Source organism: Homarus americanus, unplaced genomic scaffold (genome assembly GCF_018991925.1).
Source record: "Homarus americanus isolate GMGI-L3 unplaced genomic scaffold, GMGI_Hamer_2.0 scaffold34494, whole genome shotgun sequence".
Lineage (NCBI taxonomy): Eukaryota > Metazoa > Arthropoda > Malacostraca > Decapoda > Nephropidae > Homarus > Homarus americanus.
In genome coordinates this window covers 1-25,096 of record NW_024734042.1, presented here as the reverse complement: position 1 = coordinate 25,096, position 25,096 = coordinate 1, and the positions used below count along the sequence as shown (strand labels likewise).

Genomic DNA, 25,096 nt, shown 5'->3' with positions numbered 1-25,096 from the left:
ACTTACGTGACAGGAAACTAAACCCATCGCGCCCAGCCACGTGCCATTAGCCAGTTTATATCCCGGACTTGGTAAGTCTGAGAACACAAACTCGTAGCTGTTATAAAAAAAGAGATACAAATAATAGCAATAGACCAGACTACAGTAAGACAATCCTACAGTACCACATACAACAGTAAGACAATCCTACAGTACCACATACTACAGTAAGACAATCCTACAGTACCACATACAACAGTAAGACAACTCTTCGGTACCACATACAACAGTAAGGCAACTTTACAGCACTACACACTACAGTACCACACACTACAGTACCACACACTACAGTAAGACAACTCTACAGTACCACACCTTACAGTAAAACAACTCTACAGTACCACACTACAGTAAGACAACACTACAGTACCACATACAACAGTAAGACAATCCTACAGTACCACATACAACAGTAAGACAATCCTACAGTACCACATACAACAGTAAGACAATCCTACAGTACCACATACAACAGTAAGACAACTCTACAGTACCACATACAACAGTAAGACAATCCTACAGTACCACATACAACAGTAAGACAATCCTACAGTACCACATACAACAGTAAGACAACTCTTCGGTACCACATACAACAGTAAGACAATCCTACAGTACCACATACAACAGTAAGACAATCCTACAGTACCACATACAACAGTAAGACAACTCTTCGGTACCACATACAACAGTAAGGCAACTTTACAGCACTACACACTACAGTACCACACACTACAGTACCACACACTACAGTAAGACAACTCTACAGTACAACACCTTACAGTAAAACAACTCTACAGTACCACACTACAGTAAGACAACACTACAGTACCACACACTACATTAAGACAACACTACAGTACCACACACTACAGTAAGACAACACTACAGTACCACACAGTACAGTACCACAACACTACAGTACCACACACTACAGTAAGACAACTCTACAGTACCACACACTACAGTAAGACAACTCTACAGTACCACACAGTACAGTACCACACACTACAGTACCACACACTACAGTACCACAACACTACAGTACCACACAGTACAGTAAGACAACACTATAGTACCACACACTACAGTACCACACACTACAGTAAGACAACTCTACAGTACCACACACTACAGTACCACACAGTACAGTAAGACAACTCTACAGTACTACACACTACAGTACCACACACTACAGTACCACACACTACAGTAAGACAACTCTACAGTACCACACACTACAGTAAGACAACACTACAGTAGAACAACTCTACAGTACCACACACTACAGTAAGACAACGCTACAGTACCACCTTACAGTAAGACAACGCTACAGTACCACACACTACAGTAAGACAACACAGTACCACACCACAGTAAGACAACTCTACAGCACCACACACTAGTACACACTACAGTGAGAACAACTCTACAGTACCACACACTACAGTAAGACAACACTACAGTACACACTACAGTAAGACAACGCTACAGTACCACACACTACAGTAAACAACGCTACAGTACCACACACTACAGTACCACACACTACAGTAGAACAACTCTACAGTACCACACACTACAGTAAACAACACTACAGTACCACACACAACAGTAAGACAAAACTACAGTACCACACACACTACAGTACCACACACTACAGTAGACAACACTACAGTACCACACTACAGTAAGACAACACTACAGTACCACACACTACAGTACCACACTACAGTAAAGACAACACTACAGTACCACACTACAGTAAGACAACGCTACAGTACACACCTTGAACAACCAACTCTACAGTACCACACACTACAGTAGAACAACTCTACAGAAACACATACTACAGTAGAACAACTCTACAGTACCACACCTTACAGTAAGACAACACTACAGTACCACACCTTACAGTAAGACAACACTACAGTACCACACACTACAGTAAGACAACTCTACAGCACCACACACTACAGTACCACACACTACAGTACAACAACTCTACAGAAACATACTACAGTAGAACAACTCTACAGTACCACACTACAGTAAGACAACGCTACAGTACCACACATACAGTAAACAACACTACAGTACCACACACAACAGTAGACAACACTACAGTACCACACACTACAGTACCACACACTACAGTAGAACAACTCTACAGAAACACATACTACAGTAGAACAACTCTACAGTACCACACACTACAGTAAGACAACGCTACAGTACCACACCTTACAGTAAGACAACACTACAGTACCACACACTACAGTACCACACACTACAGTAAGACAACACTACAGTACCACACACTACAGTACCACACACTACAGTAAGACAACGCTACAGTACCACACCTTACAGTAAGACAACACTACAGTACCACACACTACAGTACCACACACTACAGTAAGACAACACTACAGTACCACACACTACAGTAAGACAACACTACAGTACCACACTACAGTACCACACACTACAGTAAGACAACACTACAGTGCCACACTACAGTACCACACACTACAGTAAACAACACTACAGTACCACACACACTACAGTACCACACACACAGTAAGACAACACTACAGTACTACACACAACAGTAAGACAACACTACAGTACCACACACTACAGTAAGACAACACTACAGTACCACACACTACAGTAAAACACTACAGTACCAAACACACAGTACCACACACTACAGTAAGACAACACTACAGTACCACACACTACAGTACCACACACTACAGTAAGACAACACTACAGTACCACACACTACAGTACCACACACTACAGTAAGACAACACTACAGTACCACACACTGCAGTACTACACACAACAGTAAGACAACACTACAGTACCACACACACTACAGTACCACACACTACAGTAAGACAACACTACAGTACCACACACTACAGTACCACACTACAGTAAGACAACACTACAGTACCACTACAGTACCACACACTACAGTAAGACAACACTACAGTACCACACTACAGTAAGACAACACTACAGTACCACACACTACAGTAAGACAACACTACAGTACTACACACTACAGTACCACACACTACAGTAAGACAACACTACAGTACCACACACTACAGTAAGACAACACTACAGTACCACACACTACAGTAAGACAACACTACAGTACCACACACTACAGTAAGACAACACTAAGTACCACACACACACTACAGTAAGACAACACTACAGTACCACACACTACAGTACCACACACTACAGTAAGACAACACTACAGTACCACACACTACAGTACCACACACTACAGTAAGACAACACTACAGTACCACACACTACAGTACCACACACTACAGTACCACACTACAGTAAGACAACACTACAGTACCACACACTACAGTAAGACAACACTACAGTACCACACTACAGTAAGACAACACTACAGTACCACACACTACAGTACCACACACTACAGTACTACGTACCACTACAGTAAGACAACACTACAGTACTACACACTACAGTACCACACACTACAGTAAGACAACACTACAGTACACACACTACAGTACTACACTGTTACCACACTACAGTACCACACACTACAGTAAGACAACACTACATGCCACACTACAGTAAGACAACACTACAGTACCACACACTACAGTAAACATCACTACAGTACCACACACTACAGTAGGACAACACTACAGTACCACACTACAGTACCACACACTACAGTAAAGACAACACTGTACCACACTACAGTAAGACAACACTACAGTACCACACTACAGTCAAGACACACTACAGTACCACACACCTGTGAACATCACTACAGTACCACACACTACAGTACCACACTACAGTAAGACAACACTACAGTACCACACACTACAGTACCACACTACAGTAAGACAACACTACAGAACACACTACAGTAAGACATCACTACAGTACCACACACTACAGTAAGACAACACTACAGTACCACACACTACAGTAAGACAACACTACAGTACCACACACACTACAGTAGACAACACTGGTACCACACACTACAGTAAGACAACACTACAGTACCACACACTACAGTAAGACAACACTACAGTACCACACACTACAGTAAGACAGTACCACACACTACAGTAAGACATCACTACAGTACCACACACACTACAGTAAGACAACACTACAGTACCACACACTTCAGTAAGACAACACTACAGTACCACACACTACAGTAGACAACACTACAGTACCACACACTACAGTACACACTACAGTATGACAACACTACAGTACCACACACTACAGTAACACAACACTACAGTACCACACACACTACAGTAAGACAACACTACAGTACCACACACTACAGTACCACACACTACAGTACCACACACTACAGTAAGACAACACTACAGTACTACACACTTCAATAAGACAACACTACAGTACCACACACTACAGTAAGACAACACTACAGTACCACACACTACAGTAAGACAGCACTACAGTACCACACACTACAGTACCACACACACTACAGTACCACACACTACAGTAAGACAACACTACAGTACTACACACTACAGTAAGACAACACACTACAGTACTACACACACTACAGTAAGACAACACTACAGTACACACACACTTCAGTAAGACAACACTACAGTACCACACACACTACAGTAAGACAACACTACAGTACCACACACTACAGTACCACACACTACAGTCACACACACTACAGTAAGACAACACTACAGTACGACACACTACAGTACCACACACTACAGTACCACACACTACAGTACCACACACCACAGTACCACTCACAACAGTAAGACAACACTACAGTACCACACACTACAGTACCACACACTACAGTACCACACACTACAGTAAGACAACACTACAGTACGACACACTACAGTACCACACACTACAGTAAGACAACACTACAGTACCACACACCACAGTACCACTCACAACAGTAAGACAACACTACAGTACACCACACTACAGTAAGACAACACTACAGTACGACACACTACAGTACCACACACTACAGTACCACACACTACATTACCACACACTACAGTACTACACACTACAGTAAGACAACACTACAGTACCACACACTACAGTAAGACAACACTACAGTACCACACACTAAGTACCACACACTACAGTAAGACAACACTACAGTACCACACACTACAGTAAGACAACACTACAGTACCACACACTACAGTAAGACAACACTACAGTACCACACTACAGTAAGACAACACTACAGTACCACACACACTACAGTAAACAACACTACAGTAAGACAACACTACAGTACCACACACTAGTAAAGACAACACTACAGTACCACACACTACAGTACACACACTACAGTACCACACACTACAGTAAGACAACACTACAGTACCACACACTACAGTAAGACAACACTACAGTACTACACACAGTACCACACACACTACAGTAAGACAACTCTACAGTACCACACACTACAGTAAGACAACACTACAGTACCACACACTACAGTAAGACAACACTACAGTACCACACTACAGTACCACACACACTACAGTAAGACAACACTACAGTACACACACTACAGTAAGACAACACTACAGTACCACACACTACAGTACCACACACTACAGTAAAACAACACTACAGTACCACACACTACAGTACCACACACACTACAGTAAGACAACACTACAGTACCACTCACAACACTAAGACAACACTACAGTACCACACACTACAGTAAGACAACACTACAGTACCACACACTACAGTAAGACAACACTACAGTACCACACACACTACAGTAAGACAACACTACAGTACCACACACTACAGTAAGACAGCACTACAGTACCACTCACAACAGTAAGACAACACTACAGTACCACACACTACAGTAAGACAACACTACAGTACCACACACACTACATTTCCACACACAAGAATAAGATAACACTACGGTACCAAACACTACAGTAAGACAACACTACAGTACCACACACTACAGTAAGACAACACTACAGTAAGACCACCTCTACAGTAACACATCACTACAGTACCACAACACTATAGTACCACACACTACAGTAAGACAACACTACGGTACCACACACTTCAGTACCACACTGTACAGTAAGACAACACTACAGTACCACACACTACAGTAAGACAACACTACAGTAAGACAACACTACAGTAACACATCACTACATTACCACAACACTATAGTACCACCCACTACAGTAAGACAACACTACAGTACCATACATTGTAGTACCACACACTACAGTACCACTCAGTACAGTAAGACAGCACTACAGTACCACACACTACAGTACCACACACTATAGTACTGCACACTACAGTACTACACACTACAGTACCACAACACTACAGTACCACACACTACAGTAAGACAATACTACAGTACTACACACTTCAATACCAATACACTACAGTGCCACACATTTTAATAAGACAAAACTACAGAACCACACACTACAGTACCACACACTACAGTACCACACACTACAGTAAGACAACACTGCAGTACTACACACAACATAACCACACACTACAGTATCACAACACTACAGTACCACACACTACAGTAAGACAACACTACAGTACCACACACTACAGTACCACACACTACAGTACCACACACTACAGTACAACCTACAGTACCACACACTACAGTACAACACACACTACAGTACCACACACTACAGTACCACACACTACAGTACCACACACTACAGTAAGACAACACTACAGTACCACACACTACAGTAAGACAACACTACAGTACCACACACTACAGCACCACACACTACAGTACCACACAATACAGTACCACACACTACAGTACCACACACTACAGTACCACACACTTCAATAAAGAAAATGCATTAAATATGTCACTACAGTTGGGTTTTTCTTCTGTCACTTGTTTCTCGTTTTATTGGACACAGGAAGCCGTTGACTCTGGTCGTTTTGCCTTCAGTGAACCAAGAAGATGTTAGTGGTATAAAGTTTTCTTTCTCAGATTAATGATACTAAGGGGTTCCTATACTCGGATCCGTAAGATGAATCCAAGATGGCTAAATCCAATATGGCTGCCCTGACGTCCGGCCAATATAGGGAATCGAATATAACTTTTGATTGGAGTATATTAGAACCATTGATGCTCGGTGGCTCAACTCCGTCCTTCGTGAAGATGGTCCTATCGAGTTGTCAAGTTATTATGTTATGCTGGAAAGAAATATAGGATCTCCAAATTTGTCCAATATCACCCAGTCTTTATGTTTGGCCCTCTGATTGATGACCCACCTCACATCCAGACACTGTCCTCACAAATTGTAAGAAAAGACTTTTGTATAAACATAAAATTAATGAAAACTTTGTTACATTAATTACGTAATAGAGCCCAGTCATCAAATCTTTATGTTGCTCTTCATGGACAACGTCTAGTAGGTAGTAGGCAGCTATCAAACAGGGAGGTACTACCGCCTGGAAAGATATTGGAAGCATAATGCATTGTCTAATGGTAGACCCTGCTGCCATATGGCATCACGAAAATTGTGACCAAGTCTCAGGTTGCTGGTCTGACTTTCTGCCTCATTTACACACAATTGTAGGGTCTCAATTGGTTTTACTTACTTACTGACAACACAACTTACATACGAGTATATCGTTTCTTACTATTGATCTTTTTTTTTCATTGTTGTATGTCTCTATGGTTCTTTATTATTATTATTACTTGTATTATTATTATTATTATTATTATTATTATTATTATTATTATTATTATTATTATTATTATTATTATTATTATTAATATTATTATTATTATTATTATTATTATTATTATTATTATTATTATTATTATTATTATTATTATTATTATTATTATTATTATTATTATTATTATTATATTATTATTATTATTATTATTATTATTATTATTGTTATTATTATTATTATTATTATTATTATTATTATTATTATTATTATTATTATTATTATTATTATTATTATTATTATTATTATTATTTGTATTATTATTATTATTTTTATTTGTGTGCCTCCAGTCCCCAATGTGGGTCAGTGACCTGTGCCAGGGTGGTCTAATCCCCATTAAAAAATAAATGTCTTTGTCGGCCCGTCACACTGGAGTTTGACATCGATCATGAGCAGCGAGTCATGGGTTCGATCAATATGTGTGTTTCGGATGGTGTCAGCAGAAGCTCGGCTACTTCGCTGCGGGCACACTGGCAATATACAAAATACATCACCTGGCACGTGCTGAAGGTGGACCATCGTCTGCCCGAAGATGCCAAGGTTGACCTTCTTCCTAGTGATAACATTTGCCGTCACAATAAGGGGTCATGGAACTCAGTTTCCACCGACCAGTTCGGTGAGCAGAATGACATTAAAAGGGGGAAGCTACCTGGAGGGCCCAAAGTCTTATCGCTGTCGGCTGATTAGGTGGCTATCTGGGTTGAGACCAACTACCTCTATGCTCACCCTGCCCATGGACTCAATGTCCTCAACTGAAGACAGTGCAAAGACGGAGGGGAAGAACAAATAGGAGAGTCAAGGGAGGAAGAAGCTTACCAGAGAAGACAGAAGGCGGATACAAGATGAGTTGGCAAAGCACTCCCATCATCACAAAAAATGTTAGTTCCAACCTTAGCAACATTGTAAATGGTAAGGTTGCGAGTACTGACGTTAATGTCCACGACGCTGTGCATATTAGCGAAGAAGTGGCTGAAGCTTTTCGTTCCTCAATGACAGATGGAATCCATCAAGCGACAAGTCCGTGTAAAACATGGGTGCCATCTGTTTACGTCTCCTGGTTGTTGGGCAGCAGCGTCAACTTCATCTCTCCCCACCTCCCACGTACTCCAGCACGAACTATGCACAGTCCCACCGTCCCTCATTGACGAGTATGGTTGTCTGCGGAAAGGAAACAAGGCGGTGCTGGTCGATAGGTTGGTGGGACATCAGCTTGTGGATCCTGATGTGTTGATCGTCGATGCACAGCACTGCTGTATTATGTAAGCTGGCCGTGTGAGGGATTTGCCCCTGGCCTTGCCCCAAGCATGAAGACCCGCTTCAGCTTTTACCCTTCTGAGGTTCAATTTGTCTTCGACCGGTATGACGATCAGTCTGCGAAAGACCATGAGCAGATGCGTGGTTCCGGCGAAGACTCTATCGAGTACAATGTCACCATATCAAGCCCGCTACCGAATCGTGACAGCATCATGCAAAACAAGGTGAACACGAAAGCCTTAGCTCATGTACTGTGTACATTCAGCCATGGGCAAAATGTCACGATGGTGGGAAGAGAAAAGCCCGTCTTCACTCACGACGAAGCATATGTAACTATGGTCAGCTATTTGCTGCAAGCAGTTGATAGCGCGAAAAAGACCATCCAAATGCTGAATGACGACATCGATATCTTTATGCTGCTCGTATACTGGTGTTGGAAGATCCAGTTGCAGACCAATGTGCAGTTGGAGCGGTGAGACTGACACGATCTGGATATCAGTGCAAGCAGACCTGGACCAAAGTGCCTTCAGATTTTGGGCATACTTGCACTATCTGGATGTGATAACGTGTCCTATTCATTCAGCTGTGGAAAGGTTAGTGCCCTGAAGACCCTGGTGTCAGGAGACATCCCTGGCCTGTATACTGCTCTTGGAGAGGAGGGTGCCACTCCTAAGGAAATAATGAAAAAGGAGCAGGAATTCTTCGCTGCACTGCATGGTGTAGCTGATAGCACATGCATGAATACAGCCAGGTATGAGATTGATTCGAGGAAATCAAAGGGTAAACGTCCATCGATAAAGTCACTTCCTCCAACAGACACCAACGTGTCGTATCAAATTCAAATTCAAATTCAGAACATTTATTGACAACGTGTCGTATCTGTAGGTAGTAGGTATTAGGCAGCTATCATACAGGGAGGTACTACCGCCTGGGAAGATATTGGAAGCATAATGTGTTGTCTATGGTAGACCCTGCTGTCATATGGCATTACGAAAATTGTGACCAAGTCCCAGGTTGCTGATCTGACTTTCTGCCTCATTTACACACAATTGCAGGGTCTCAATTGTTTCTCTTACTATTGACAACACAACATATATACTGTATATTGTTTCTCACTATTTTTTTTTTCAATTTGTATTTCTTTATTATTATTATTATTATTATTATTATTATTATTATTATTATTATTAGTAGTAGTAGTAGTGGTAGTATTAGTAGTATTAGTAGTAGTATTAGTAGTATTATTAGTATTATTAGTATTATTAGTATTATTAATATCAGTATTAGTATTAGTATTAGTATTAGTATTATTATTACATTTTCGCCCCCTAGGCCCCGATGTGGGTCAGTGACCTGTGCCTGGGTGGGCTAATCCCCGTAAAAAAAAAAAAAAAAATGCGCTGCGCACTCATCTCCAGGTGATGCCGTGGAAGGCGGCGAATAAGCAGAACCCACCAACTGTTGATATCACCAATTATGATTGGGAGATTGTGGACAACGTTCTGTCACCGTGTACAGCACCCGGACCTATTTCTCCAACCGAACTCATTAATGTTATCAGCTGCCAATGCGAAGCTGAGGGGAAAGCATGCAGTAGCCATAATATGCAACTGTCAATCGGTTGGATTATCCTGCGCGTATTATTGTCTGTGTTGGCGGAACTCATTGCGGTAACCCTCGAATTAAGCAGATCGTTGCAATGATTTGCCCATGGATGAGAAATTGTCATCTCGCGGATCCGAGTTTACGAACCCCAAAGCATCATTATTCTGAAGATTTTTTTTTATACGTCTAACAATTTCTAGGTAACCATAAATACAAATGGACTACTAAGTTCCAATAATGAAATACAAAATCTAATATATCATACTTGGCATTACAACAATAATGAACTTTACTGTATAAACATAGAATCAGCGTGTGGTGAGTTAAGTGCAGTAAACAGAACAAACTCTTACCACGTGTTGAGTTTGGTTGTTATTATATCCAGCACCTCTATCATGGGCCCGTCGACCGTGTAGGGGGTCGTGGTGTAGTCAATAAACATGTGCCCCAAGTACTGTTGAGGATAACAAGATGAACGCGTTAATACCTAAACCAAGACATTCTTTGCATGATTAAAGTCAAATATGACTTCTTAATGTCTCATGAGAGTTTCATAGAGGTATAATGTGGCTCACTTTACTGCCATAATTATATCATCATAGCCTAATATATGTTGAACACAAATGCTTTTGCTTTTAATTTAAAAATGAAAAATAAAAAAAAATATTCATCTCTAAAACACGAGACGTTGGTAATATATCTGTCTTAACATGAGACTTCAATCAATCAGAGTACCGTCCTCATAACTCAGGGTTGGCGACCACAGTCCTCCACTCTAGACGTTCTCGGGCTGTTTTCACCAATCCTCCAAGGTTTTGTATCTCTCTGGGAACCCAGTTTTTAATTTCATTCGTTCACCTCAGTCTCTGCCTCCCTCTGGCCCTCGTACCCTCAACTTTGCTCATTAATTTTTGTCATTATCCCATCATCCCTTATTATATGACCAAAGTTCTCATTTTTATTTTTCTGTACATTTCAAGTACTTCTCTTGATTGTTTGCTAATCTTAGAATTTTTTCATTTGCTTTCCTGTCAGTGTAGCTTATTCTTTGCATCCTCCTATAACAGCGGTTCCCAATTAAGGCTAAACTACTCCTAAGGGGGTAATTTGACGTTTTCAGGGGTCACGACAGCCCATGAGATATAACCATATTTTTCCTGTTTCTTGATTCCATACACTGCCACTGGTCATTCATGTGTCAGACACGTCCTGGACACGGTAGATACCTCCCAAAGCGGGGGTAATGAGTAGTGTTATCAGACTTGTCTTGGGGTAATGGCTGACCTATACTACCACATATCAAAGGTCTCCAACATCTTTCTGGTGTCTGCTGAAAGTATCCGCTCTTCTGACCCATACGTCAATCCTAGCCTTTCAGCAGCCTCTTTTTCTCGATTTGAAGCTAATGTCCCTTTTCATTAGGTCTTTTAAATTATTAAATGTTGTTATCGCTTGCCCTATTTTTGTTTTTATTTCTTCCATAACAAATGCGGTAATGTTACTTCCTAGATACACAAAATTTTCCACCTGTTTAAGTTTCATATTTCCAATTTGGAAACAACCATTATTTTTTCCTTTACAACATTAACTCTTTAACCATGTTTTTTCACGTTTTTCCACTCATCTATTAAAAAAATTTTGTAACGCCTCTTCATTATCTGTGGTAAGAGCAGTCTCGTCTACATAGGGTTCATTTTTAAACTATTTTTCGTGTTTAATGTCAAAGGCTTTGTTTTGCTCAGAGAGTACTTGCTAGCTCTCGATGACACACTGCCCACAAGTACGGGAGGCAATGTGGTTGGACCTTTTGGTGATGATCCAACAGTAACGCCCGAGAATAGTTTATTTTGTCTTTCCATGATTTTTCAAGGGCAAGAGACTTTAGATACTTTTATTCAGAGGACAATCGAATGACTGGGAGACATTGTTGTTAACACACACGCGATGAGCTGTGTTCATGAGCTGACGTACACGTGAAGAGCTGTAATCATGAGCTGACACACGCGCGATGAGCTATGAACGTAAGCTGACACACTCGAACTGAGCTGGTGTTGTAGTAGTAGTAGTAGCAGCGTAAAGTGTGACTTTATTATGTAACTAACTGGGGTGTCCGGCATCGCCCAGTTTGTTTTTGAAGACGTAAAGTTAACCTCCTAGAATTACAAGGTTGGAGGGCCGACCACTGGAGTCAATCCCACACAATTTCACTTTCGTCTAGTCAAACCGTCTGCTGGATTTTTTGGGTACTTGCGTAGTGCAATCTTACATCTGGCAACTCCTTGAGGATTTCAGCCATCCGATTTCGTACAAAGATTTTATTAGATTTGTTATTAGCGACCCATTGTAAGGCGCCTTCTCTATCTGTCTCGATACGGATCCCAATAACCGTGACATGACTTAGGGTAGTTTTCAGATAACTAGCTAGCCTGCTACCAATAACAATTGCCAATAATAATTAATTAGGGTCAAGACTTTGACTGAATAGGTGCCAATATAGAAGTGACGATCATTGGGGCTCTCATTTTATCAACTAAGTACTCGACAGCACCATAGGCTCTCGGGCTGGTGTCACAGAAGACACGAAGGTTACAGTCAACCTGTTCTCTACAGCCGTTTAACTTCCATACCTCCCACTTGTCTAATATCGGGCGGTGGTCACTTAACAACACTTTATTACACTACAGTAGCCAGGCGGTGGTCACTTAACAACACTTTATTACACTACAGTAGCCAGGCGGTGGTCACTTAACAACACTTTATTACACTACAGTAGCCAGGCGGTGGTCACTTAACAACACTTTATTACACTACAGTAGCCAGGCGGTGGTCACTTAACAACACTTAATTACACTACAGTAGCCAGGCGGTGGTCACTTAACAACACTTTATTGCACTACAGTAACCAGGCGGTGGTCACTTAACAACACTTTATTACACTACAGTAGCCAGGCGGTGGTCACTTAACAACACTTTATTGCACTACAGTAGCCAGGCGGTGGTCACTTAACAACACTTAATTACACTACAGTAGCCAGGCGGTGGTCACTTAACAACACTTTATTGCACTACAGTAACCAGGCGGTGGTCACTTAACAACACTTTATTACACTACAGTAGCCAGGCGGTGGTCACTTTACATCAACACTCTACAAAACAACAACAACGTGTGAAACACTTACTATCATGGCGCAAACTTTGAGACAAAGAGACGAGTTGGCTGCTCTAGCGGTCATTCCTGTAGCGGCGGCAGTCATTCCTGTAGCGGCGGCAGTCATTCCTGTAGCGGCTGCTGTCATTCCTGTAGCGGCGGCAGTCATTCCTGTAGCGGCGTCGGTCATGCCCGTATCGGCGTCGGTCATGCCCGTAGCGGCGTCGGTCATGCCTATGGCGACGATGGCCACGGCAGCAGTCACGGCAGTGTTCATGGTGGCGACGGCAGTCAGAGTGGCAGGAGAAGCGTCCCTCACACAGTGACTCCTCCCCGCCCTCCCGTCATTGAAGGTCTGCGTCTCATGATTTAATTTAGTGACCTGATTAATTTCATTTCGTGATCCACGAGGAGATTAATTAATTTTAAATGTAATTTTTCCATTTTTTTCATTTGCATCACACACCCACACATTAAATACAATATATATATATATATATATATATATATATATATATATATATATATATATATATATATATATATATATATATATATATATATATATATATATATATATATATATATATATATATATATTGCTTAAAGGTGGTAAATAATACACTTTCTATGCTGTATACCTGATACCTGACGGACTTGCTGGTGGAACGGTTCGTGACCAGGGTTTGGGTGTTATTGGTCTTAGCTACTAGTTCACATTATTAAGTGTTATTTGTAATAAACGTAATTTCACTTAAATTCTGAATGTTTTAATTGTACCTTATACTACTTCTCTCAATATTCTATGGTTGATTCAAGTTGATATGAGTCTGCACACGCGATACCGTTACCAGATAATGGATTATATTATCAAACAAATAAGATTTTATTAAGTTCATGGCCGTTTCTAGAAATACTGAGTATCACTTGTATTTGTATTCTCATCATAACTGCCTCATGGTAATGAGAGGACACAATATTATTTTACTCTATAAATTGTCTGAAATGATTCCACTACCAGCAACCCAGAGTATGAGCTGGGTGGCGAGTACGTGGTGTTATCGTTTTGCATCATAAATTGCACATTTGATAATAATAATAATAATAATAATAATAATAATAATAATAATAATAATAATAATAATAATAATAATAATAATAATAATAATAATAATAATAACAGCAGCAGCAGCAGCTATGCTATGTGGTTTGTTGATTTCAAACTGAGCAGCTGCCAACTCAACTATTTTTGTTCACTTCACATCAACCAGGAAGTCCTGGTTGTTTTAATTGATAATTAATCCCTTCACTACGAGTCTTCTTATCTATTTTATTTTGGCTACCGCCAGACGATTTTATTCAGCCATGGAAGTTCCATCTAAAAGCCAGGGAGTAAGACAAAACTTCGCTGCTTCTACAAGATATAGATTCAAACATATCCATAACCCATTTGTAAATAAATGTGCCCTTTTGCAAAGAAAGACCTTACTTACAACATAATTTCACCCCTTCTCATCCGATTGAAAATTTAATATTTTTACCTAGCTATCACTAGACGATTACACTTAGCTAAGGAGACCCCGTCGGTATTGTCAAAGCTTATTTTTATTTAAAATCTCCCAATTGATATCCTGTGAACTTTCCTTCCTCAACCCTAGCACCCCGTCTCTCCTCCACAGAAAAACACCTACCCGACCTCTCCCCTCTCCCTCCCTGTCACTAGTTAATGCTTCGAATTCATATTTCAGAGTTCAGGGTTTACACGTCAAAGGCAGAGAGAGAGAGAGAGAGAGAGAGAGAGAGAGAGAGAGAGAGAGAGAGAGAGAGAGAGAGAAAATTAGTTTCTTTAGGAGTATTGAAGAATATGGAAGAGACAATGGAGGCAGCAAGATTTAATGTTCGAAAGGTTAAAGTAAAAATTTTAAACTAAAACAGTGAAGCTTGAACATGAGAATTTAGAAATAGGGACAAGGAACAGTAAATTCAGGCATATAAGAGAATAGAATTGAAACAGGTTGAAGCAGAGACACAAACAGGTGTAAGGCAGGATAGTCAAGAAATAGATGCTAGATTTGTACAGCTGTCGGAATTTGTGGAGGAAAGGGCAGAGTATTAGGCACTCCTGGTCCTCACGTGATTTCAAGGAGAGGCGAGGGTAACCTATGCTTGTTTAAGTATAACAAAGTCGGCTTATTATGAGGCTATACAACAGGTTGTTTTGCACAACTTCTGTCACGTTAACCTAAGATTGTTTTTGGGAGTGAACCTGATTGTTGTATCTAAGGTGTGGAGAGCGCTGCCATGTGAAGGTATCGGTGGAGGTGTGTAATAATAACTTGCTTTTTGCTGTAGTTTTCGTAGTGTTTTCGTGATATAAGTATAAGATCGGTAGATCACATGTAATCGCCTGACTTAGAATTTTCGTTATATTAGAAATTGTATTTACAATTTTTCAGAACTTTTTTTTTAACTAGCTAGCTGACATTTGTGCTACCCCTATGTTACTCAGAATTCCATTGCTACTCGGATATCTGGGATATCTGATGTATCAAAAATCATTTCTCATTGAGAATCCGAGTTTTATTTAAAATCAATGGCATGTTCAGAAATCCAATGCCAGTTAGAATTTTTAGTGTAAAAGGAATTTTCATCTTATTCATAAATTAACATTAACTGAAACATTTAATTGCATGAGTAACTATTTACATTATGAGAAAGAAAGGGGTAAGAAGCCAATCTGTTTAATGTGTAAATATTATACAAGAACAATAAAATAAGTTCGAAAGCAGTATTACTTTGAGGTGCTGAAGGAGCTTAACACCGCCACCTAAAATGTTTTGTGATTTGACAGAAAAAAAATACTTAAAGCCTTCAAAGCGTTTTATTTTGCTCATAAATGTTAAACACAAATAAATCTATCTAAGATAATTTACTAATATACTTCATAACTTTTCCAGTAACAAAAAAGGATTTTATTTCTTCACTTAATGTGATGATCGCACATGCCCTTTGATGTTTCCAGCAGTAACGCCACTGACCGACCCCAAGTCAGTGTTGTAGTTCAGGCCGACCTTTGAGTGCCTGGTGACCCTTGAGAGCCACTTCCACCAGCAGCACCACAGACGCCAACAACATTCCTGGTGGAAATGATCACTTCTTAGTTATGAAATATTGTCCAGCGTCACATCTTAATGATATCCTAACGGCTGCTCCTCTTCTGTCTACGTGTAACTTCAGTTGAAAGTTTATTTATCATCATTAATTTAATCTTTACATGAGGTTATTTACAGGGTTCATCGACAGGCAGATTCTATCATAACATACTGTAGGACAGTTTACATTCTATGTTGACGAAAACCTTAGTTATAGTGTACTATAATAAATGTACCGTAAATTTTACGGTGGAATACCGGTAGCCCAGTTGCCAGTGCTCCACCGTAAAATTTACAGTGCCTAAATTACGGCGTCCGTAAATGTCATAGCAGACGACGACCATGTAACTGTAAAAAGAGGAACTAATAGAAAATCACCGTCAAACAAAATACAGTGGCCAACTGTAGATTTTTTTATAGTGAACCACTGTAATATTCGCGGGAATTTTTTACAGTGTACATCGTATACTCGAGCAAGATACTTTTAATAATATTTGTTTAAAAAATAAATATAAAATTTATGCTTAGAAAGACCTGCGATGATATTAAGAATATAAAATCATTCAACATATTTATGGCTTCAGACAGAAATATAAGACAAAAATAATACAGACACTACTTCTGTTCTGCAAAAAAGAGAAAAAATACAAATAAGAGTAACATCTGTGGATAACATACGTGTTTACAGCATAACACAAACCATTATTACATATACGCGATCATTTTAATAGTGGAACTTTATGGATCACTGGATCAAGGATAGTCTAAAATATTGTTAACACCAATAATGATATATTTCCTCTTTGTCATATCTTGGTCATGGTTTTAACACATTCTACATTTAGTTTAACATTATTTAAGTGGAAGTAGTACATCATTCCATAGACAAATGCCAGTATTGTAAACAAGAAAATACTCTTATCAAAGCTATCTACTCTTGAGACATCACAGGATAACTCACTACTTTCTCATGTTCTATAACCGAGGTGATTATGAATAATCCAAGTCTTAGCTCTTCTACTATGTACTCAACAGAAGAGCATTCAGCATTTAATTTACTATGTTGTTTTGCCTAACCTACAAAATACCTTCGTCCTCTGTTGTGATCAAAACTCCTCATCTCCTCCAACATATATTAAACAACATTTACGAATCCTTAGTTGCCGTTTTTAGAAACTTAACGTGAATGACCTTAGCGGTAAGTCTCGGGGTTCCTTACCTCCGGCATAAACAGCGAAGACGCCATAAAAGTCCTCCAGTTCCAGTGGCCGGAGGCTGTTTTTGGGTCTGGTGAAGGACTCAGGTGTAAAACAAACGGTTCCATTACGTACTGCAGAAAGATACAAATGTTCGATGATGCCAAATTCCAGAAGTCTTCTGAGACTGTAAATAAAAGAAACATATATATTATTTTTATCTCGTTTGTACTCGTCTTAAGTGCCTGGCAGGGAGGTAGAAAACACGTGGTTTAATAGATATAAAGCTTAGAAACCAATCACTTGCCCATCATTCTTATTAAGTTCTTTAATACCTTTTATCACATGATAAACTTAGACTTACATTGGGTCCAGCACGTGTTTGAGAGGCGAGCCCTTGGGAAATGCGAAGCCAGAAGATATTCCAGTGTAGATAGGCTCAGACGCAATATACATGGGACAGGAATTTGCCTGTAACATATATCAACATGTAAGACGCAAATACAAATCTTCACATATTATTGTAACAATATCAAAATAAACTATAAAGTGATCATCGAGAATTTGGAATGTTAACAGCAGATACAAAATATATAATTTGATCTTCTTAAGTGTTATGTGCAGTTACAACAGTTATCTTGTGTTGTTCTTAGGGTGGTAACTCTCACGCATTAAGTGCAATCTCTGCTATTTTTCCCTTTTTTCTCTTTTGGTTGTAGTGTGGTGGATTAATGCAATACTACACGCAAATCGTTGAGATCTGACAGAGAGTGTGAAATTTGGCATGAAGTTATCTTTTGCCACGTGGAAATATTTCCAGGGTGAGGACACGCTGGGACTTCACTCTGGCGGCCATTCTGAGCAAATTTAAAATGGCCGCCTCGATCCCACAGCCCAAATCATAAAATACCATATCTCAGGTTAGTTTCATATTGTTTTGAGGATACCTGATCAATCTAACTGTTTCGAGGTCAAGTTTACATGATAAGTTAAGGTCAAGGTCAATATTTACCCTAAAACACCACACCGGCTTTTGCAGACAGGCTCAATATATGAATTAATGAGTGGTGTAATAAAATGTGACACAAGTACTTTCATTACTACCCTTGGCACTAAATTGGTCATGGGTGAATGTGTGACCAACTCGTTAAGATATATTCATGTGATCGGATCTGCCATGTACTATGATTTCGTCAAGACACGCTTCAATTATGCCTCAAAGGCCATCACTGAAACTATCCATCGTAATGGACTGTACACGTTCAAAAACGTACCTGACAAACAAAGATGCAAAAGTTCAAGCACTCAAACACAACTCAGCCTTGGTCACTCAGTTCTTAATTCTGCCATCACAACCAGATGCATATGTTGATGAGTTTTTCATGTATGAAAATAAAAGCACCCACGCCATTAGCTGTTGCTGGTCGTTTGCAAATTGGTATGAAGTCCGATCCCCTGAAATGTTTGGAAAAGGTGAACGAAAAACCAGCTGGAGATGCAACAGTTGTCCATTTTATCCAACCCACCCAACCCATGAGCACGATCAGTGGATATACGGAGAAGCACTTGGTGACATTTGCAAGATCTCAAGCCTCTGGTTGTGTTGATCGTATGGACTGGATACGGCATATCTAACCTGAGAGAAGACTGAAAGACCAAGCTCATGCGAATCAAGGGGATGGTCCAAGAAAAACAATTACTCCAACAATCCTATCAACCAAAAAGAGTGTAGAGAATAAAACAGAACTCTTCACACTCACCAGTAAGCGGTTAGCTGAGGAAGACCTGGGTGTGCAACTTATCACAACACAAGAAAAAGTTCTTACTCAACCACCCTGTGGCACGGAGGGTCTGGGACCGTGTAACCATCAAGAAACTGACACGGGGAAGATCCTCCACCTCAAACATGCAGGTCAGCACGACCGTGACAAAGCATACCTCCGCAAAGTGGACACTGATGTCGTGGTTGTCGCAATCTCATTGTTCCCTGAACTGTCATTGTCTAAGCTATGGGTGGCTTTTGGGATTGGAAAACACTTCCAATATAACCCCATTCACATGCTAGCATCATAGCTCGGCCTTGAGTTAGGAATTGTGCTTCCCTTTTTCCATGCACTGACAGGCTGAGAGACTACATCGCAATTTGTAGGAGGTGGCAAGAAGACAGCTTGGGAAGTGTGGAAGCTCTTTCCAGAATTCACGGCTAGCTTGCTCGCAATATTGCGTGATCCCGACTACTTCACCATGAAATCTGTACTTATTTAAGTCACCGAACGTTTCATTGTCCTACTTTACAGTAAGTATTGTGAATCTGCTCCAGTGAATCAAGCCCGGATGGAGATGTTCTCACGAAGGAGTAGAACCCTCGACAATATCCCACCTACCCAGATAGACCTATTTCAGCATGTGAGACGAGCCATTCTTGAGGCAGCTTTCATTTGGGGTCAGGTGCTGCAACTTCATCAAAACATCCCTGAGCCTACCGATTGGGATGGATGATCTCAGATAAGGATTTGGTGCTATTCTGGACTACACTTGCAGATGTGAGTAAAGCTTGCTCGATCCTACTACACTGTGGGTACAAGAAATCATTCACTGGCAAGTGCATATACAACAAAGCCCACTTACACTGCCCCTCCTTATGTCACTGCCAAGGTGCTTATTGTAAAAAAATGATCTTACCTAATGTTCTCATTGGCTAAAACACATTAATTTTTTTATTTGTCTATATTACTTTTATTCTCAATAAGTTCACACAGGTTTCAGTGATAATTCAACTTTAAACAGCAACTACAGCCGCTCGATTGTAACTTCTTGACAACCGCAACCCCGTAACTATGAACTTTGACAACCGTGACATCCATAATACATAGGCGTTTTAGAGCCATGTATGACATTGACCTTGAATATTCATGTGACGGTGACCTTGAATCATTCCGAAACATAGTTATGTCGATCAGATAATCTCAAAACTATAAGAAACGAGCCCAAGGTCATCAAATTTGAGCCAGCGGTTGTAGAGATAGAAAGATGCAGGTGTTTTAGGTTAAAATATGACCTTGACCTAAACTTACCATGTGAACTTTACATCGAAACATTCCGAAACATAGTTAGATTGATCAGGCATCCTCAAATTTATAAGAAACGTGCCTGAGATATGGCATTTTATGATTTGGGCTGTGGAATTGAGACGGTCAATTTGAATTTGCTAAAAATGGCCGCCAGAGTGAATTCCCAGCGTGTCCCTACGCATGAAATGATTCTATGTAGTAAGAGGTAACTTCATGCCAAGTTTCACACTTTCTGCCGGATCTGAACGACTTTTGCATTAATCCACCCCACTATTGGTGTGAATTAAGGGAAAGAGAAACCTAAAAAAAAGGGAGAAAAGAAAATGAGGATAAGATTTTACGGAAGGTGTAAGAAGTGACAGGATATAAGGGAAGTGACAAGTAGGAACTTCACACACAGACACTTCCTCGTGTTCTTAACTTACCCTTAACCTACAGTGCTTTATGTTAATTAACTGTGCGTAATACTTTAGTTTCTACCTACGACACATTAGCCCCCAAAAAGAGTCTTACCATTGAGAACATATCGTGAAAAAGAGATCTCATTACGTAATCAGTGGCGACGATAACATATTTTCCAGCACTGCTTTCCTTCATTGCCAGAGGCGGGCTAGTGTGGAGTGTGAGCCGGTCGTTGACTCGGTGGAGCAGGGAGCCGGGTGGAGCGACCTGTACGCAGAGGACATTGTGTTATTATCTTCAATTTATTTTGGAATTTCTATCCTCGTTAAGTGTCTACCTCCAGGACTGTTTCTTCCCATTTCATTTCTGTCGGCTTTTGTATCTCTCTCTCACCTTTCTACTTATGTTCTCGGTATTTTAGTGAAGTATATTTGCTGCCTCTCTCTCCATCAGTAAACACTGTCAACCTACTGTTAGTCTCTGGTCCAGCCAAACTTCACCTGTCTCTCTCCAGCGGTGACTTGTTAACTTATCACATCTAACTCTCTTCTATCATTCTATTTGTGATGATACGAGATTTTGTTAACAAATATGATACTCAAGACAGTCTTACCATTAGAAGGATATAATATAATATATTTAATTTTAGTCAGTACATCAGTAAATAAGTTTATAATGGTCTTTCAGCACACATAATTTGTGACTAAGTTCATAAACACCTTAGTATATGTTGTGTGACATTCTCAGATTACCTAAGACTCTTGTCGTTCAGTTTATCATAAGAAGGTTACTATGTGTCACTTAGTAGCGTTAAATGTCCCGTTTTACATGTCATAAGTCAGCTGTGTTCTTTACTTTACGCCAAACTCTGTAAAAATCTGTTGTTGTTCTGTAGATGTTGGCAAGTTATCTATCATGTTAGTCCAAGAAGGCTGTGAAATATTGGATTAACGTTCAGATAGACTGTTTCCTCGGTAACCTGTCAGATTGTTTTTCCTCGGTAACCTGTCAGATTGTTTCTCCTCGGTAACCTGTCAAACTGTTTCTCCCTCGGTAGCCTGACAGACTGTTTCTCCCTCGGTAACCTGTCAGGCTGTTTCCTTCGGTAATCTGTCAGGGTGTTTTCTCCTCGGTAGCCTGTCAAACTGTTTCTCCGGTAACCTGTCAGGCTGTTTCTCCCTCGGTAACCTGTCAAATTGTTTCTCCTCGTAACCCTGACAGACTGTTTCTCCTCGGTAACCTGTCAGGCTGTTTCTGTAAGCTGTCAGACTGTTTCTCCTCGGTAACCTGTCATACTGTTTCTCCCTCGGTAACCTGTCAGGCTGTTTCTTTAGGCAACCTGTCAGACTGTTTTCTCTCCTCGGTAACCCGTCAGACTGTTTCTCCCTCGACAATGGAGTTAAACAAGGTGCAGTTTTTAGTGCAAGGTTTCCATCTAGTCTTAATTAATTGCCGAGTGTTGCATTCAGTGAAGATGGCAGCTATAAAGGAACACCTGTAAAGATAGCAGCCAAAGGAACACCTGTAAAGATGGCAGCTATAAAAGAACACCTGTAGATAGCAGCCATAAAGGAACACCTGTAAAGATGGCAGCTATAAAGGAACACCTGTAAAGATAGCAGCCATAAAGGAACACCTGTAAAGATGGCAGCTATAGGAACACCTGTAAAGATAGCAGCCATAAAAGAACACCTGTAAAGATGGCAGCTATAAAGGAACACCTGTAAAGATGGCAGCTATAAAGGAACACCTGTAAAGATGGCAGCTATAAAGGAACACCTGTAAAGATGGCAGCTATAAAGGAACACCTGTAAAGATAGCAGCTATAAAGGAACACCTGTAAAGATGGCAGCTATAAAGGAACACCTGTAAAGATGGCAGCTATAAAGGAACACCTGTAAAGATAGCAGCCATAAAGGAACACCTGTAAAGATGGCAGGCATAAAGGAACACCTGTAAAGATGGCAGCTATAAAGGAACACCTGTAAAGATGGCAGCTATTATAAACACCGTAAAGATAGCAGCCATAAAGGAACACCTGTAAAGATGGCAGGCATAAAGGAACACCTGTAAAGATGGCAGCTATAAAGAACACCTGTAAAGATAGCAGCCATAAAGGAACACCTAAAGATAGCAGTCATAAAGGAACATCCGTAAGGATGGCAGCCATAAAGGAAAATCTGTTTATAGTGTTAAGTCTTTACTCACCACGTCTGATTTGAACAAAATTATCAGAATGTGTCAAAATATCTTGTTAAGTATATCCTTATAAATGATCCTATTATGTATACCTCGGTTATTTGTAACTACACCACTGTTAATAATTTCGTACCAAATTTTCAGATTCTCTTCATCCATCCGAAGCAAAAACTAGAGAACAGTAGAAATGATTACGAGATTTGGTAGATATCAAGGTTTACATACCGTTACAAGATAATGAATCAGCGTCCCTTCAGGTAAAAACACGTGGATGTCCGTCTCCATCAACTCCTCGAGGCTGTTGAAGGGACTTGAACCTTGGGCATGATGAGCATCGCCTTCAGGTTACAACGAACTAGAACCAAGATGACTGATATCAGCAGCCACAGGCCAGAAAGAAGTCGAACAGAGTCCCTCTGTGGCGACCAAGTTGACGCTGTTGAGAGATAAAATACATATGAGATTTTAGTGAAACATATGATAATTTTTCTTGCATTACTTAAAACTTTAACCTTAAACAGATAATGAATTTAAGACAATAGGACTCAGTATCGTATGTTCAGTGACCAGTGGTAACTGCTATGAAGTATTACACAAGTCCATAACACAACAGCAACGCTCCGAGAGTAAGGTGTAGCATGCAGACGTGCTGTGCCTAGTTCAAAAAAAACAACATTTGTCGTTCGAAACATTTTGCGCAAGGAACTCTACGGGATACAGGTGAAGTCGGCCCTGGTGTTTTCGGCCCAGTAATCTCGGCCCATTTCGGTAATCTTGGCTCACATAGGATGTGGGCCAACGTCCACAATGATATTAACAGTCAGGATTCATATATGAGGCTTTTTTTCCAGTTATAAGGAAAGATAATCTATTTGTTTTATAAGTCCCTTAATATACCATTATTGCTTTTTTCCGATTCACAAAATTCAAGTTTACGTGTTTAAATATTTCATGTAGATCCACAGTGGAAACGGGGACAGGATAAATCTCGATAAAATCCACACAATACAGATGGCAGCACCAGCTTGAAGAGTCCTAGTTTAACATCCATTACACAAAAGGAAAATTGCGTTTTAACCTTTCACCGCGTGTCACGCACTTTTCATTTTAATCTGGCTACCGCCAGATGATTTTATTCAACTTAGGGTAACGTCCCGCAGT

The 25,096-nt window shown here is 40.2% G+C and overlaps 2 protein-coding genes across 2 annotated transcripts in view; both read right to left on the bottom strand.

The window, feature by feature from the left end:
- Window positions 1-14,198, bottom strand: part of LOC121870135 (glutamate [NMDA] receptor subunit 1-like) — a 32,903-nt gene extending 18,705 nt beyond the window's left edge. Inside the window, exons 1-3 of the mRNA XM_042371910.1 lie at window positions 13,947-14,198; window positions 11,121-11,221; window positions 7-97 (exon numbers count right to left, since the gene is read on the bottom strand). Coding sequence (XP_042227844.1) covers window positions 7-97; window positions 11,121-11,221; window positions 13,947-14,192 — 438 coding nt within the window. The 5' untranslated portion in view covers window positions 14,193-14,198. The remainder of the gene's footprint in view (window positions 1-6; window positions 98-11,120; window positions 11,222-13,946) is intronic.
- A 2,579-nt stretch (window positions 14,199-16,777) lies between these two features.
- Window positions 16,778-24,371, bottom strand: LOC121870132 (the record flags this gene model as incomplete). The annotated part of the gene is made up of 5 exons (XM_042371907.1): window positions 16,778-17,052; window positions 18,287-18,450; window positions 18,628-18,734; window positions 21,848-22,003; window positions 24,253-24,371. Coding segments are annotated over 5 exons (635 nt in total), but the record flags the coding sequence as incomplete, so codon positions are not given.
- Between the last annotated feature and the right edge of the window lie 725 nt (window positions 24,372-25,096).